General features: G+C 37.7%; 1 protein-coding gene across 5 annotated transcripts in view; it reads right to left on the minus strand.

Moving 5' to 3' along the window:
• AHI1 (Abelson helper integration site 1) overlaps nt 1-19,038 on the minus strand; it is a 93,084-nt gene that overhangs the window by 29,327 nt on the left and 44,719 nt on the right. For all 5 annotated transcript variants that reach the window (XM_082757990.1, XM_082757991.1, XM_082757989.1 and 2 more), the window contains one exon: nt 15,874-15,991. In XM_082757990.1, coding sequence (XP_082614116.1) covers nt 15,874-15,991 — 118 coding nt within the window. The remainder of the gene's footprint in view (nt 1-15,873; nt 15,992-19,038) is intronic.

The raw sequence follows: 19,038 nt of genomic DNA on the forward strand, positions 1-19,038 counted from the left end.
AATAACTAGAAAACAGAAAGAAGGTAATATTCCAGCTCATTTCTGTGATGAACTCCTCTAAAGCATGCAGAGAAAAAAAGAAATCTTTATTCCAGTTTCACATTATTAATACTGTTTTTAAAAAGAAGAAAAAAATAATCCCTGAAAGACATGAAAAAAACTATGCTTCTAAGAAATCGTATTTCTTATTGCAGACATACATCTTGTAATTTATATTGTGGCCTCTAGCAACATAGCTTGGTTATAAAATATACCCAAATATACAACAAACACCTCAAAAAAAAAAAAAAAAGGCATCTGAAATATAGGATGAATAAGTGTGTATCAGCTCATCCCCTTTTCCAATCATCTTTTGTGGCTTTACAACTATTTTTAGCAAACAATTATGTTTTCAGCAGAGTCACCTAATCAAAAGTATGGATTTTGCGACAAGATCTTGAAGTATGCAGTGTAATCTTTAATTCAGGTTTCAAGACAAAGGTTTTTATTTGTTTTTAAAATAAAAGTTTCCAGAGCAGTATAACTCAGTTCTTTCTGGGACTTTATTTTCCAAGCTAGGTATTGTATACGAGAAAGAAGACCATTTTGTAATTATATAAATACATATTAAACTTCCCTCAAAGGCTTTATCCTCACAACAATTATGCTTTAACAGATCAAACAGAATTCATTAAATAAAAGAATTGTTTATATATTGGATAAGAAACTGTTTTCCTTTACTTAAGCACAAGATCACAAATACTTTCAAAACCTACCACAAACATTTTCAGATGCACTTCACATAAAGCTAAAGGAAAGGATGCACTCATTGAACACACATGTACCTTTTCATTTTACCAGCAAAACAGATGTTATTACTAACATCCAACACTGTAGGGGAGCACTCACATAAAAACTGTTACATATTACTTTGTCTAGCTCCTATGGTTCTCAATGTGTTCTAGACTGAATGGAAAATAGCTAGCACCAAAATGTTTTGAAATTCGTTTAAATAGAGTTTAATCTGTATCGTAGCTTTTAAAACTAAAACTTTGAAACACATTCAGCTGAAGCTGTAAAGCGTTAAAACATCCTTCAAAAGCTGTTCCTTTTCTTACTCTGAATTGACTATTTTTATCAGTCTTTCTAAGATATTGTTTTATTCTTAACTAGTCTAAGGCCAAAGGAAGTGGTTAATTCTCTTCAGAGCCTGTATCTTCCATACCACTTAAAACGTATATTCTCAAAGCAGACTGTTCTGACATACTATATATTTAAGTTTACACGCAAAGTGCTGTGATGGCATCACTACTGAATGCAGCCTTCTGCAAACACCCACATGGCTCTTGCAAAGCATTCTGCAGACTCACAGAATTCTACCCAATGACAGGTAAACCCACGCTGTTACTAGCCTCATCTTTTCCCTCCTCATCTTTTCCCCACTTGTCTTCTTTCAGAACAATCGACCCATCACCTCAGTTCCGGGATCATTTTCTAAATGGGGTTCCAATTTGTTACCTACATGTATATCTAAAGCACAAAGGACAAATAAAGCACACTTTAAAGCACAAAGGACAAATAAAATCCTTGTTTATTGTCTTATTTTCTACAATATATATATAACTTCATTGATTTTACCTGTTAGATATGAGAACTATTTTCATTTTATATACTTAAAAAATGAGAGAGAGGAAGAGAGAAACTCCAGCTTTACAGCTGCCAGATGTCACTGCTCCAGTTGGACTCATCTAGGTGGCAGTGACAAAAAAAAATCAAGAGCTGTGCTGACGGGCAGGGAAAGGCATAACATTTTTTTGTTTCCTTTCCCCATTCCCATTAGTACTATGAGAACTCACAAACCAACAGAAGACACAAAATTTAGAAACATGTCAATAGATCAGACTGTGAATGACGCTCAAAATACTACACTATACAGAAAAATCTGCACAAGAAGATATAAGCTTTCCATCAGAAAGTATGCGGTATTTATCTTTTTACCAACTGTTTACTAAATGCTGGTCTTAAAAACAGTTACCTAGAAAAATAACTTGAGAGTTACAGAATTCAGTACAATGCAGTTCCAGATACTGCTGCTGCTTCTTCCACACCACCAAGTGATTTTCTGGCAGGTGTGCCAACTCCAGGTATTAGGAGAAAGTTGGCTTCTCACACCAAGAGTTGGTCATGTTCTTCCTCAACTGAGCAAGACAAATGGTCTAATGTGCTTAAACACGGTAACTTTCCTATCCAGGACTGATACCATATCCAAGGACTGGTCTATGGCTACTGCATCTGGTTGTCTCTGATTTCCCAGCCCAAATGACCAAGTACACCCTTGCAGCAGAGCTAAGTGAATGCTACCAGTGGAATGGAGCAAGGCTTGAATTCACACCTGTAGATCCACAAAGAGATATCTTCACTGCAACACCAGCTAATTCCAATCCTCATATAACAGATCTCAGAATCAGACAGCACCAACATGAAAAACACTGCGCTTCTGGCAGTGCCACATCCCACAATATAATTACACCTACCATCAGCCAAAGGAATGCACAGAGATACTCATGCAAGGTTAGCCATCATTTTAACTCCTGGTTCAAGATGTACATGGATACAAACATGAATGTGTTCTGTATCTTAAAATAGTCCTCCAGAAGGAACTACAGGAGACAGTCTGTCACTGGCTTTGAGGAGAAGAGTGTTTCCATATACATACATTCATCCTGTACTTTGGCATAATGAACAGGCAGAATTTGGCCCCTATTTACAAAAGATATAATGAAGTAAAAGCTATTGCATCACAAAAACAATAAAAAAATCTAACTTTTTAATTAGAGATTAAAATCAAATACATTTAGCAGCCTACACACCCACCTAATTATTTCTGAGTAATCTTATCAAATCATCATCTCACATTTTTCTTGCAAATGTTAAGTTTCTACAGTACCATATATAAACAATGCAAGTAGTAGCACGTGTCCCGAGCATTCTTTTGAAGTAAAGAACATATATTGAATCCATGCTAATCAGGAACGTGCTAATTTATAACAACCTTACATCATAATGGCATTAGATACAATTGAAAAATGAACAGGGGTTATAGTACCCAGTTGTTTCTTTCTACAGTGTAGAGAACGGAAAGTGACTGTACAGCAAACATCAATAAGCCTCTATAGATAACATCAGCATTCTGAAATCAGATTGGCAATATTATTTACAAGTTCTAGATAGCAGATAAAAAAGATGCAAGGAAAATGCAGACTGTGACACATACTTTGTATTAATAAGAGTTATTTTTCTTCTAGTGCTGCAGATAGCCTGAGAAAGTAATTACAATTTTTGCTAAGCTCATCAGAACTACTTAAAAGGAAAAAAACAAACAAAACTAAATTCAGTTTGAAAAAGAAACTTGTTTTGTATTATATTAAATAAAGCTTGCAATGTTACCCTGTGGAAAAGCACATCTAAGGAACAGAGCAACTGCAGCACCTACACTTGTGGATGCACATCATTGAAAAAAAACCTTTGCTTTTGTATTTGTAGTATTTTTGCTTCTGTTGGGCTGTATTAATTTACTCTCCTGGAATGAGAGAAAATAGCAGGATATACACCTATCTTTTTCCTAAAACATGTTATGATAGTCACAATCCAGCCACATCTGACTGGAGATAAAATTATTCTTTAATGAAAATTAAGCAAGCAAGAAAAATAAAAGTTATTTACTTTGCTTGGTGTCTCTCACAACTGAAATTCAGCAATGACCGGCTGATTATATCATTCTTTTTTTTCTAATATCAGTTAAAATAACTTCTGACTATGGTTTGTACTGCATCTCCAGTAATTCCAAATCCATATAAAAACAGTAACTACTAAGTTTTCATATTCATCAGTAAGAGAAATGACATTATTGAGGTCTGGATATTCAAGGACAGGAAATTCTTCTCCATACCTTACTATGAAAGCATCCCATTTTTATATCTTATGCACTGTGAAAGATACCTGGGTTTCTTTAAAACTGACTTAGCACTGCTAACTAATACACAAACATTTGTTCCTTTGGAAGGACCAAACCACCATAGAAAACACAGAAAACTGTCTACTAGTATTCTAAAAGTTTGGAACTTTGAAAGCATGTAGCTTAAGCTTTTTCATATAAAAGAACAGCTGTTAGATCATCCTAGATGATTTTTGCACATTTGCACATGCCAAGTTATCAGCTCAAGCACTGGTGATACAGACAACTCCAGACACACCTTGTTCTCTTTGCAGAATACTTGGAACTTACCCTGAAAAGGATTTGTTTTGGTATGAAGAAAAGCTGATTTACAGAAAGATCCTTAATTCAAACCACAGTTTCAACCACTGAAGTTCCTTTATGTATATGAGTAAATAAAAATGATAGAACTGTCCCTTATGATCCTCAGCACAAGAAAAAGAACTTTCTGATAAAGTACTGCTGTCAAGGTACACATGATGTGGTATATTATAGGCATGCATTATAGGTATGCAATGCACTTCAAATTCTCCAAGAGCTCCACAAATGCATCTTCTCCTGTTCTGTTTTTTTAAACAAAAGCAGTAAAATCTGAATCAACAACAGTTAGGCTGTAAAATCTTTTAAGACTGAGTGGATAAACACAGAAGTAGTGGATAAAAACAGAAGTGAGAAGCTACCACAAATTGATCTATCTGTAGCTTAAAACAGGCTCTGAATTGATTTCTAGAATGAAAAATTCCAAGAACTTGGTGTGAATTGGAATCCTTATGAGATAAAAGCTAAGTTGTTTTTAGCTTGAACCTGGTTTGCAATAGGATTTCTTCCAATAGCAACCTGCATCATCAAAAAGTCAGCATTGGTGGTTCAGTGGTAGAATTCTCGCCTGCCACGCGGGAGGCCCGGGTTCGATTCCCGGCCAATGCAATGTTCTTTTGCCCAGGGAGGTGGTGGAGTCACCATCCCTGGAGGTGTTCAAGGAAAAGTTGGACCTGGTGCTTAGAGACATGGTTTAGTGGGTGACATTGGTAGTAGGGGGATGGTTGGACCAGATGATCTTGAAGGTCTTTTCCAACCTTAATGATTCCATCATTCTATGGATAGATTCTCCTGAATAAATAGAGGTGACAGGCCTCACTGCTCAAGACATCCTTAAAAAAAAAAAACTTCAAAGGCAAGACCATAGTATTTTTATTATTATTATGGTGAACTCTTCTTAAATGTGCTTATCCAAAATGAGAATTCAAAGATGCAAAGAGCAGGGAAACACAGCCTATTTACTCTCTTCACCTGCAAAATAACGGAAAACATTACACCTGTCAAAGTGAACCTAAGCAGTTACAGTCCTTGCCAGAATAAAAGAAAATAGGGGAATTGCTTCTTATGCTCTACTGGTGGATAGGGACAAACAGAAGCTTGGTAAAAGAATTCTCAACACATCTGCTGGTAGGCAATTTATCACAGCAAAAGATATTCAATATACATTAAGTAATCTACAATTTCATGTTTTATTCTTTGGCATATTAGCTGCAGCAGTCTGTTTCCTGTGGCTAGTAAGGCTTTACATGGATTCTGGAAAGACCTGTATCAATATATGTACAACTGCAACAGACCTCAACAACTCTAGAAAAAATAAAAAGCAATGCTAGTAGAGTCAGTTCAAGTAGAGACAGTGTCCCTCTTTTCAAAACAGGAGATATGGACAGGATAGGGAATGGGGATGCCATATGCTACAACCAGCCTCCAGATGAGATATGCTATGTTTTAAATACAGCTTGTTACACAACCTGAATATGAGTCTTCTGCAGAAGGACTGCCTTGCATGTCAGAGCTGGGCCTGAGGTCTACTCAGGAAACACTAAATTGTTTGTTTGAGGAAAAAGGTAAGAAAGGAACCTGTGCAATACGTTCCTTCACTTGAGTGTGCCTTAAGACCGCAAAAAAACTTCCAAATGAAGGAGTGATATGCAGAGTTTTAAGAGTTTCTACCACCTCATTTGAGTCAACAAGCAGATGAGTCACTGTTCCTTAAAACTTCCAGTGAGCAAGAGAGCAAGCTTACAGCGAGGAGGCAGGCTCTACTGAAACTCTGGGTCAAAGCGGCATGTTGAGACCAGCTCTCTAAGTATTACCAGTCACAAAGCTGTGTGACAACACCAATGGGCAATGCGTAAGTTATGCACCCATAGACACTTTAAATTATCCGTACATTTTCTTAATGCTTTCCCAGCCAACATCCCCTATCATCAGTTTCTATAGGACCAACATAATCAGTACTAACCTACCATGAGCTACATTGGTACCACAGTCGATGAATAAATTGCAAACTGCAGTATAGTCCACAGATTCCCAAAGTTAATTCAAAAGTAATTACTTAAAAAAAAAAAAAATAATAAAAATAAAAAACAATTGTGAGGGAAGATGGCTCTCACTGAACCACTGAACTTGGTGCTTCAACAATAAGAATAAAAGAAGTTACACCCAAAGCCATAAAACTTCATTTCTTTCACGCAAATAAAAATACAACTACAAAACTAGCAAAGCAGATTTAGAAAAGTTGAAGAGGTATGTATGCAAAGGATCAAAAATGTATCTTAAAAATAAGGCGATTTTTAAGTGTACTTGTTTTTTGCTCGCTTGCCAAAACACAGATGAAACCAAAGGATCTTGGCGCCCTTGGGGAGGAAAGGGAGATGCCTCCCTCCTGTACACCATGGCTGCCACAGGATCCTTTGCATAGTCCTTGCAGCTGCTCTGGAAATGACTGGAACAGAAGGACTAGAGCAATACATGTAAGGACGAATTTACTCACCTTATTCCTGCATGCTTATTGCTACACAGAAAGCATCCTTGCTGACCTGAACTTTCTTCTGGACAGAGAGTTGATGTTTTGCTGCACTGCCCTTTGACATAAGAAGTGTTTCCACCTCTAAAAACAGCTAGAATTTCATTTAAGCATGCACTTTGTCAATATTTGCTGTCTTGCATTTCCATAGCTCAAAAAAGCTACAGACAAGCTCAGACTGAAAACAGTTAACACGAGCTCTCTACTTAGGAATTAATTAGATTTGGTTGGTTTAAGATCCACATAATTGAGAAAGTAAGGGCACACTCAGGCCAAATCACTTTTGGCAGAGTCTCTCCACAGTACTACGTCACACCCTGATTTTGCAATCTATACCCACTGCTGCCAAACAGAGAGTAATGCTTCATTTAATCCACACCCTTGTATAATTTGGCTGAAAGTACTTCCTTTACCCTGAAGGCACAGCAGTAATTACCCTAACATACACCAATTTCAAGTAAATATAAATGGTGTTCTTCTGATAAAGTTTTTGGAATCTTCAAAGATTACTGTTATTGTGCTCTGTATTTAGCGTAATTTTTAGAGAAATATTTTAATTAACTTGCCTAGAAGAAACATGAAAAAGAACATATAATAAAAGAACATGTGTATCTTTGATCTCAGTATAAACAATTCTTGCAAGTTTAACTAGAAAATACAAACTCTTCTGACATTTATAACATCTTATCAATCAGATAGAGGAAACTGGATAACCAACCTTTTAAAATTGAAGAACTAGATTGTCATTAATGTTAATGGTTTTGTCTCTATGTCTTTGCTATTCTGTTGGAACATTTTTGTGGTTAGATGTATCTATTTATACATCTTTTGTTTTCAAATTAAAAAATCATTTTTACTATTCATTTTGTAAATGTAAACACTCAGCTCTTCTACCTTAAAATAAGGTCCTGTATTTGTGCCTTGGGCCAAAACTCTGACATTGGCAACTGATACTGGCAGCAAAGCATGGGGGGACTGCAGAGCTCTGTGGAAGTTCCTTCCCCACCTGAATTTCCTGAGCAGCCTGTGAGCTATGGTGAAGACACAGCTGTGTCCTGGTACTCTTGATTTTTGTTTACTACCAAAGTCAGTTAAAAAGTAAGGCAAAGTATCCTCAAATTGCTCTAGTGACTGAGAAGAAGCAATAAAATCGAGGAAGTATGTGCAAAGGTTGGCTGCAGGTGACAATTGAGTCTTCATAACCTATTTGCACTTAAGAAACTGAGACACAACATTCAAGTATCTAGCCTTCAAAATGTAAATTGTATAGCAAAATAGCTTATAAAAGAAAGAGAGAGGCATAAGAAGAGTCTTGTGATAGATATGTCTATTATTTAAAGAAGGAAATTAACTTTGACAAAATATTTTAGGTTAAATCTTTCAGTTTTTACTCCTCTGTGAGAAAATAATTTAAAAAATAAGAAAAAAAAATATTTTCTTACGCTATTCTCTTTACTATTGTCCCTAAGGGAAAGGCTAGAGTTAAGAATACCTTAAAATGAGTGACCATTTTCTCCAGGGGAGTTCCCATTCAATTTAACACAGACATACATAGTAAACATTTTAGACCTAATGTTTTGCTTTTGAAAAAAAAAAAATATTTTTACCTGGCTTCACTGTAGGTAAGTCAGCTGACACTGAAGATACAATTTGTGTGTTTAGCTTGCATTTTGTCTCTATTCAGTTCTCTTGTACTCTTTTGAGAACAAAGAAGTTGGCAACTAGCAACTAGATCCCATCATCACAGAATCATTAGAGAATGGTTCCGGTTGGAAAGGACCTTAAAGACCATCCAGTTCTAACCCCGCTGCCACGGGCAGGGACACCTCCCACTAGATCAGGTTGCTCAAAGCCCCATCCAATCTGGCCTTGAACACCTCCAGGGGCACCTACAACTTCTCTTGGCAACCTGTACCAATGCCTCACCACCCTCTAAGTAAAGGATGCTGTCCTTATATCTAATCTAAACCTATTCCCCCCCCCGCCTTTTTTTTTTTTTAACCTTAAAGCCATTACCCCCTGTCCTCTAACTTCTTGCCTTAGCAAGAAGTCCCTCTCCAGCCTTCCTGTAGGCCCCCTTTATGTACTTGAAGGCTGCTATAAGGTCTCCCCCAGAGTCTTTTCTTCTCCAGGCTAAACAACCCCTATTCTCTCAGCCTGTCTTCACAGGAGAGGTTCTCCATCCCTCTGATCATAACCATGGCCCTGCTCTGGACTCGCTCCAATAGATCCATGTCTTACATTGGGGGCCCAAGAGCTGAACGCAGTAGTCCAGGTAAGGTGTCACGAGAGCAGAACAGAGGGAGAGAATCACCTCCTTATACCTGTTGGTCGGATTTCTTTTGATGCAGCCCAGGATACTGTTGGCTTTCTGGGCTGCAAGATGCACTTGCAGCCCAGAAATGCTCACATTGAGCTATTCAACGACCAACAGACCCAGGTCCTTCTCATCAGGGTTGCTCTCAATCCATTCTCCATTTAGCCTGTATTTGTGCTTGGAATTGCCCTGACTCAGGTGCAGGACCCTGCATTTGGTCTTTTGAACTTCACTGGGTTTGCACAGGCCCACCTCTCAAGCCTGTCAAGGTCCCGCTGGATGGCATCCCTTCCCTGCAGTGTGTCAACCATAGATTGGTGTTGTCAGCAGACTTGAAGGTGAACTCAATCCCACTGTTCATGCCACTAGCAAAGATGTTAAGCAGCACCAGTCCCAATACTGACCCCTGAGGAACATCACTCATCACTAGTCTCCATTTGGACATTGAACTGTTGACTGAAACTCTGAGTACAACCACTCAGCCAATTCCTTATCCACTGACTGGTCCATCCGTCAAATCCATGTCTCTCCAATTTAGAGACAAGGGGCAGTCATGTGGGACAGTGTCAAATGGTTTACACAGGTCTAGGTTGATGATATCAGTTGTTCTTCCATTATCCACCAACAGTGTAGCCCTGTCATAGAAGGGCACCAAATTTGTCAGGCATGATTTGCCCTCAGTGGAGCCATGTTGGCTGTCACCAATCACCTCCTCATTTTCTATGTGCCTTAGCACAATTTCCAGGAGGATCTGCTCCATGATCCTTCCAAGCACAGAGGTGAGACAGACTGGCCTGTAGTCCTTCCTTTTTTCCCATTTTAAAAATAGGGGTTGTTTCCCTTTTTCTAGTCAGTGGAAATTTCAAACTGCAAAGACTTCTCAAATAGGATAAACAGTGGCTTAGCAACTTCATCCACCAGTTCCCGCAGGACCCACAGATGCATCACATCAGGTTCCATGGACTTATGCACTAGCACACTAGCATACTTATGAGGGTGAAACTTCCAACAAAATTTCCACAGCATCTCTGCAAAAATGTGAATTTTGTTACTTGATGTACCCTTGTTACCTGCTTCTAAAAACAAAAACAAAAAAAAAAAAACAACACAGAAAACAACAACATGAAGAGTATTTTAAAAGCATTTGGATAATGCAGAAATATTTTTTGATAAATGGTATAAAAACTTACTTTACAGACTGGTTGAGACAGAAAAGGTACGTTTTGAATAGTCTATCAAATATAATTGAGGACTTAAATGCAAAGTCAATTTTGCTAACATCTTCAGAGAGCAAGAAAGACTTCTTTGAAGCTTTTGCTATATGCCGGTGGAAAACACCTTTGACTTTCAGTTGTGTTAATAGAGAGAAAATTTCTAATTGTTCTCAACCCTGCCAAAGCATTATGTTTTTTGGTTTTGAGACTTTAAGATACAAGAACCATCATGTTTCTAGAACATAACATAATTGATTTTTAAAAGCAAGTTTAATTAACTAGTTTTATTGAAGTCAAAATTTTACTCTAAAGATCTATGTAATATTTGTAGTTGAATTTCAATCTCCCACATAGTTAACAATTAGGGTCACTTCTAATTACAATTACTTATAGCCTAAAGTTTATCTTAGAAAACATACCCTGAACACAGTGGGAGTTACTGAAAAGTCACTGCTGAACAAAGCCTAAAAACACATTTAATTTCTTTCATGGTATGCCACAGTTCTGCAAAACCATGTCTATGCGTGCAGGAAGGTGATTTCTCTGTGCAAAGATGTTTAAAATCTTAAGGAGGGAAGGAAATAAACAAAAAAAGGGAGATTTTAATATCACTCAGTAAATGAATAATTGAAAGCTGGAGCTTTTGCTACTTCCTTATTTATTTAAGAAAATAACAACTAGATAATGGCTTATCCTGTAAAAAGGTACAAGGATGAGTACATAAGGAAAAGGCAGGAATTGCACTAGCACACTGTAGTGCTGCAGAGTACCGTTATAAGATAAGTATAATAAAATTAGCACTGAAGCATGAGTGTAAGCGGAACTATACAGCACAAGGAATGTAGAACCTCAATTGTAGATACCAAAGATTTTTAGTCTTAGATTTTTATTTTTTTTTTGTGGAGTAGGTAACAGCTTTGTCAAGAGCGTAAAGGTAAGAATGTGGAGGCCTTGAAGAAGGTTATTTTGGGGGTACCTGCTAGAGACTTCCTGATCAAGAAAAGCAACTGAACAACGTTTTCTTTAAATAGCGGGAAGGGTCACAATCATAGACCCTGCTTCTCACAGAAAATTTTGACCATTTTTGTATCTGCTTAAAAGACAAAAACATAGGCTACAAGCAATTCAGACTTCTCGAAAAACACCTGAAAGACTATGTGGTCATTGGTCACAGCCAACACGGGCCAAATGTATCCTGGGGTGCATCAGGCATGGTATTGCTAGCCAGTCAAGGGAAGAGATTGTCCCTCTTTTCTCCAGTGCTGCCTCACCTCAAGTGCTGTGTGCATTTCTGGGTGCCTCAGTATAATAACATAAAACTACTAGAAGTTGCCCAAAGGAGGGTTATGAAGGTGGTGAAGGGTCTAGAGGGCGAGATATATGAATAGTTGCCGAAGTCACTTCTTTTGTTCAGCCCCGAGCAGAGCAGGCTGAGGGGAGGCCTCATGGCGGCCCACAGCTCCCTCACGAGGGGAGCGGAGGGGCAGGCGCTGAGCTCTGCTCTCTGGGGACAGTGACAGGACCCGAGGGAACGGCATGGAGCTGGGACAGGGAGGGGTCAGGCTCCCCAGGGAAGTAGTCACAGCACCGATCAGAATTTAAGCCGTGTTTGGACAACGCTCTCAGACACGTGGGCCTGAGTTTTTGGGAGGTCCTGTGTGGAATCAGAGCTGGATTTGATGATCCCTGTGGGTGCCTTCCAACTCAGGATAGTCTATGATTCTATGAATGTGCTGGGGACAACTTTTTGATACAGATGCTAGACAGGCTAAGGTGGGCTGCATCTCTGGCCCTGCTAATAATTAATAAAGCAGAACTGACTGGAGACAAAGGCAGTCCTGCCTCAGTGACCATGAGATAACTGATCTTGGGGGAAATGAGGAAGGCAAGAAGCAGAACAAAACAAGAACTATGGGCTCCATGAAAGCCTACATACAGTGAAAGTGTGCACTTGAAGTAAAGCTAAAATATACTACATGTTTGAGAGGGTGCAGAACCCATCTGTTAAATTAGCATGCATGTTTAAAGACACAGTCCTGGATGTTACTTTCGTTTGAAATCCTATGAAATCATTTACAGCTATTTCTACAAATATATCTGGATACAGTAAGATTTAAAACTCAGGAAAGATATGCAGTATTACTGCTATCACTAATAAATCACAAAAGTAGATTCTCAGTCCTTCCACTATTTCTACCTATTGGAAGACATGGACAATTAAATTGTCACTTAAAAGAAGAAAGTGCTGCATGCATCCAGGCTACTACACTGTCCATATCACAAGACATCAACTACAATGTTAAGTTTGTACAGCAAGAACATACACCAGTTACATAGTTAAAAAGATTGCTATTAGGATTACATGCTACCTTCACTGTAATTAAAATTCTGCATTTTGCTTTGAGAATCACAGAATCACAGAATTTCTAGGTTGGAAGAGACCTCAAGATCATCGAGTCCAACCTCTGACCTAACGCTAACAGTCCCCACTAAACCATTTCCCTAAGCTCTACATCTAAACGTCTTTTGAAGACTTCCAGGGATGGTGACTCCACCACTTCCCTGGGCAGCCTGTTCCAATGTCTAACAACCCTTTCAGTAAAGAAGTTCTTCCTAACATCTAACCTAAAACTCCCCTGGCACAACTTAAGCCCATTCCCCCTCGTCCTGTCACCAGGCACGTGGGAGAACAGACCAACCCCCACCTCTCTACAGCCTCCTTTAAGGTATCTGTAAAGAGCAATAAGGTCGCCCCTGAGCCTCCTTTTCTCCAGGCTGAACAAGCCCAGCTCCCTCAGCCGCTCCTCGTAGGACTTGTTCTCCAGGCCCCTCACCAGCTTTGTCGCCTTTCTCTGGACCCGCTCAAGCACCTCAATGTCCTTCTTGTAGCGAGGGGCCCAAAACTGAACACAGTACTCGAGGTGCAGCCTCACCAGAGCTGAGTACAGGGGGACGATCACCTCCCTAGCCCTGCTGGTCACGCTGTTCCTGATACAAGCCAGGATGTCGTTGGCCTTCTTGGCCACCTGAGCACACTGCTGGCTCATATTCAGCCGACTATCAACCATCACTCCCAGGTCCTTCTCTGCCTGGCAGCTCTCCAACCACTCATCTCCCAGCCTGTAGCTCTGCTTGGGGTTATTGCGCCCCAGGTGCAGGACCCGGCACTTGGCCTTGTTGAACTTCATGCAGTTGACCTCAGCCCATCGGTGCAGCCTATCCAGATCCTCCTGCAGAGCCTTCCTACCCTCCAGCAGATCGACACACGCGCCTAACTTGGTGTCATCTGCAAACTTACTGAGGGTGCACTCAATGCCCTCGTCCAGATCATCGATGAAGATATTAAAGAGGACCGGCTCCAGCACCGAGCCCTGGGGAACGCCACTAGTGACTGGCCTCCAACTGGACTTGACTCCATTTACCACGACTCTTTGGGCCCGGCTATCCAGCCAGTTTCTAACCCAATGAAGCGTGCGCCAGTATCTAATGCCAGAAGCATTAGATACACAGCAAAAAGTTGATCAGGGAGCATGAGAAGAAAGACAGAATAACTGCCTACATAGCACTCCGGAATGTGTAACCATCCACCGGTCAAAAATGAAAGATCCTTGTATTAGACACAGTTAATGATGTTGTATTATTTTATGACACAACAGACATATATGGTGTATAAATGAAACCAACATACGAAAAAGTTTTGTGTTTCCAGCAGACTCCATACATGAGTAGATCTGTTTTAGTACAGACTATATAGATTATTATATATATTACATATGTTATATATTTGTATATATAGAGAGAAGTATATATATTACAGTTTTTATATTATTCAAAAGTAAAACTAAACTGATAGTTAACAGCTACAAACACAAGCACCTATCTTCACACTTAAGAAATGGGGAAAGATGAACTAAACGAGTAAAGCTTTCTTGTATATTTCAATAAAAACAGTTCTATCACAGCAGCAGAACTTGAAGGATACTTAAAATGACAAAAATCATTTAGGATTTGTTAAGATTTTCTTACAGGAAATTTATTTCAGTTGTGCTCCACTAGACTTTTCATGGTCTTTTTCCCCTAGGAGTCTTCATTTTCTCACTGCTTTCACTGACTGGTGAAAGACCATTAAAATTTACCTCTTTTCACTATACTTCTCTTCCATAATTAATACCCTATAACTGAGGATTGTGTTAAAGTATTGATCAGTTTTGGAAACAACTATTCTGGAAGCGTGCATAAACATCTAGAGCACATATCTACGTTTGATCATGCTATTTAAGAAGTTGCCATCAACACATTTATCTGTGCTTCTGCAAGCTTCAAGACACTGGCTTGAGCAATATTACACACTAAGTTGTCAAATGGGTATAATGTTAATGTCCTTCAAGTGGCTAGTCCACTTATTTTAACCACTTATTCTATCTATCCTATTCAAAATATGTAGAAAATAGAATATGTATTCTCTTTCTATAACATTTTCATATGCTGGAAACAATAATATCTATTTCACAGCAGATGCTTATGATGCTTGTTACAGATTTTTTCTTAAAAAATGAAAAATGGTAGAAAAATGGAAACACACAAGTTCATTGGTAGCTGACCATTTGTGCTGTGGCTGAGAATGATTGTGAAACTAGTGGTCCATGCTAAGGACTCATTCTTAAAAAAAAATACAAAAAGTAATCATAACATGATTTATCAATAAAAATCATGTTCCATTATGAGATAATTCTATATAATTAGAGACTATCCCTTTCTGTACTATCAACATTTTAAATCTCTATTACCTGTTTCTAGTTCACTATGTATTCCCTTCTTCCCCTAGAATTCTTTTTACTTTTCTGAAGGATACAAAACAAAAAATAAACACTTGGAAACTAAGGTTACAATTTCCTGTCTTCATAGGTTCCCAAAAAAAGAAAAAAGCATATGGAATTATCTATTTTGTTGTTAAACAAAATGATTAGCAATGATTATAATTAGCAATGCAACAAGATATTATCAAAGTAATTACATAGCACAAAAATGTGGAGGTTGATTGCTTACCCTTTTTCTCAAAATCTTTGAACACAATGTTTTAGGAAAAATTAAATATAAGTTAAATACTACTGTAAACAGACTACTGAGCACTACTGCTCCTAGGTAAAATGCTTAAATGCTTTTCTTATTATTGTTTTCCTCTATTAATACACACACTTTTTTAAAAATATGATTTCAGTGCTTTGCAGTGTCTGTGTTCAAGATACTTCAAAACAAAATGTTAAATTAAGAAAAACTGGCAATCACACACTGTTCTGGGAACTTACAGCACTAATAAGTGTACATATAAAAGAAAATGAACATTATGAAGGAACAAGTATAAGTATGGGACAGTATCACACTGCACTTTATAATAAACAATATCACATAACCTGGCCACGCCCTGAAAGAGCTACAAAGCAAAGTTTATCCAGACAGAAGAAAAATCCTAGCAGAAGTTATTACTCATTCACTAGAGAGAGTGATCAAATAAAGAAAAACATACCGCTTTTAGCTGTGAAAGCATACAGAGGATTCAGTGGAGTGCTCAGTGTGCTTGTCAGTCTTAGCTTGGAGTGTGGTGACAGTGATGATGGCGCAGGAAGCAAGAGATTTGAGCTTGCCTGTAATAGGAAAGACAAATCAGAAAATGAAGTGTAATTTCCTGGGTTACTTGCTGATGCAACAGCTAAGACAGAAATAATTACTTATTTCAAATAACTATTAAATTTTAGGAAAAAATTAAGACAAGTGGATGGAAAATATCAATTTAGATGGACAGTTTTTTGTTGTTTTTCTTCTTAACATTTGTAGAGAGAGTTGTGGAAGAATTAGTGACTGAGCTACAAACTGAACTGCATGTTTTTATATGGGCACAAACTCTCAAGCAGTGAGAAGTGTAAAGAACTGCTTGAATTAGCATCTTGTTGCATCTTAGTATATAAAAATAAGATGTCATTTATATATGGTTGTGAACTGCGATATATAAAATAACTTCCCATTTTTGAGTAGTCAAACCATGCTAAATCTAAGAAGAGATTACTCAATATTAGTCTGAGAGAAATAAAAAATAAAAATCTTAAACCAGTCCTAACTTCAAACCTATTTCTGCAAGCCAATACAGTACACTTAGTGCAAAACACCAGGCACTTCCTTTATGTAAGCTATACAAAAAAATACCTGCAGTCATAATTTCCATAATAACAAAGATAATGTAGTTAAAATTTGATTTGCTGTGGAGTTTCTTGGCATACATGCTTCTAGTACAAAGCGTAAATGTTTCCCAAACTTTACTCTTGATATCTTATCCCAAAGAGCCTATATAAAAAATATGAAATTCTGAGTTTTTCACATAATCAAATTGAACATTTTATTATTTGTTAACTGCTTTCATTGTCTGCTTTTGGTAAAATGGCCAAAAGGGAGGGAAAATAGACCTTAAATAAAAGACTGGTAAATTTCTTCAAAGTAGATATGAATGCTATTTTTTTTGAGAGAGCTATTTACATAAAACACTTTTTAACCCATTCAAATCAAGCCTCTTACACAATGCAGAACAATGTGCATAGTCACTTATTCTAACTAAAAGCCTCCTCTCACTTCCTTGCACTTCAGCAAAGTTCAATCAGACCCTTAAACTTCACTCAGGGGCCAAAACATAACAATGACATTTTTCAAGTGTTCAATTTACTGGCTTATTTTATTTAAAGAAACAAAGGCAGCTAAAACAAAGAGAGGTTTATTCCCAGAACTCATAATTTATATAAATACTATTTCTGTCGTATAGTAAATATTAAATATTTATTAAATCTTTTATTAAATATTTATTTATTTAACAGGTTTTATTAAAGCAGAGTATTTGGGCATTGGCTGATGTCCTGGGATGAAGGCAATACAGAACTAAAAATGCGCATTGAGTAACCTGACTGGGGTATGGAGGACATCTGCTATCATCTCTTTATTACTCCACTAGACCTTCATCTTACTGTAAACTCATCTACTGAAAGAAGAATATGTTAAAAAACTGCCTTTTTACTAGTGGAGTACTCTCTTAGCAACTAATTGTGATTGTTATGACCATATTCCAAAACTGAACAGAAAGAAAAGCAAGACAAAATCAGATCAGCCAGGGAACATGATATAAAAAGCTGTAAAGCATCTAGATTTTAGTGCTTTGAATTTTTGAATTTGACTGAATGTTAATAAATACCCACTTGTGAAATGCAAGCATGTTGGCAAGGCTTGGTTTTGTGAACAACACAATCAATCTGCTTTTGGTACATTTACATATGGAAGCAGCTAAGTTTCATTAATATAAAGTTTTCTGTGATACACACAAATACAGAAAGTCATTAACTTATGTGTTTATTCAAACACGGAAAGGTAATCTTGTTACGCAAACATGTTGAGCCCAGTTTCCTGGTGCTTCATCTCCTTTTATTGACTGTTCACTCTAACGGGAGCCCTTCTGCAGGAAGACTGCAATTAGATCCCTCCTCTGCATGTATTTTGTGCTGGGTGCACACTACTGGCTTCTTCCTCACAACCAATGAAACAAATGCATGTTCTGCAGTCAGGTATGCTCATGAAACGTTTTGGAATCATCTTTCAAATTTGACAGCAAACAACTGGATTCCAACCCTACTAGGGAATAAAGACAGGTTTGAATGTATCACTCTTTGGAAATCTAACTAAACACAGTAGAGCAAACTATTCAAAACTACCTCTTACAGACACTTCTCTGGCTCATTTTTGGGGGAAAGGGGGAGAGCAAAACAGCAGAAGAAACTTTTTTTTTTAAATCACGATGCTTGAATGAAATGATGAGAGAAATATTTACAGAGTTTGTAAATATTCCTGTACAGTATTTAATTCACTTATTTTCCTGCTGTTACCCAAATACTTTCATTAAACATGCCACATAGCATGCTTTGAAATCAAATGCACTAGACACATACATTAGAAGTGAACGTGCTCCTGAAGATTTAAGAAAATCAGACATTTAAAAATGCAAAGTCAGTTCTATCTTACAACTCTTCCTCTCCAAGTCCTTAAAAGCAAGATAAAAACAAAATAAAAACAAAGAAAAAACAACAAACCCACAACCCCCATGCTTTTATAAAAGAGAGATTTAAAAGACAGTGATAAATTTAAGAAGTCTGCCAAGCCTGCCATTCATTCCTTCCCTTAAGAGCAGGGAAGCTCAGTGCAGGTGGGCTATACAAGTCTGCCCATCTGAAGTAAATGTAGCATCAGTTTTATGACCTTTGTGCCACTAGTTCCCAAGTACTACTTAAATCTCTTAAAAGGCCCAAGGGGAGGACAGCAAAAACAACACACCACCACCACTATAGGAGAGGAAGGAACTATTCAGATATGAGGACTAATGATTCAACAGAATTGTTTCCAGGTAAAGTTTAGTGTTCTATTAAGAGTAATTAATTTTCCTACAACAGACATCAGGCTACCTACAGAATAGAGTGAAGCAATCTTTTTTTTTTTTTTTTTTTTTTTTTTTGAAATGCATGCTGTGGGAAGGCATTGCTAAATACCTTTACAACAACGAGCAAAGTTGGCTAAGATAACCAACCATCAATCTAGTTATTTTTCACAACAGGCTTCGCTTGCTTCATGCAAAAACCACAGCTTTATCAAAGACACAGTTTACTAT

The sequence above is a fragment of the Aythya marila genome (genome assembly GCF_965140915.1).
Source record: "Aythya marila genome assembly, chromosome: 3".
NCBI lineage: Eukaryota > Metazoa > Chordata > Aves > Anseriformes > Anatidae > Aythya > Aythya marila.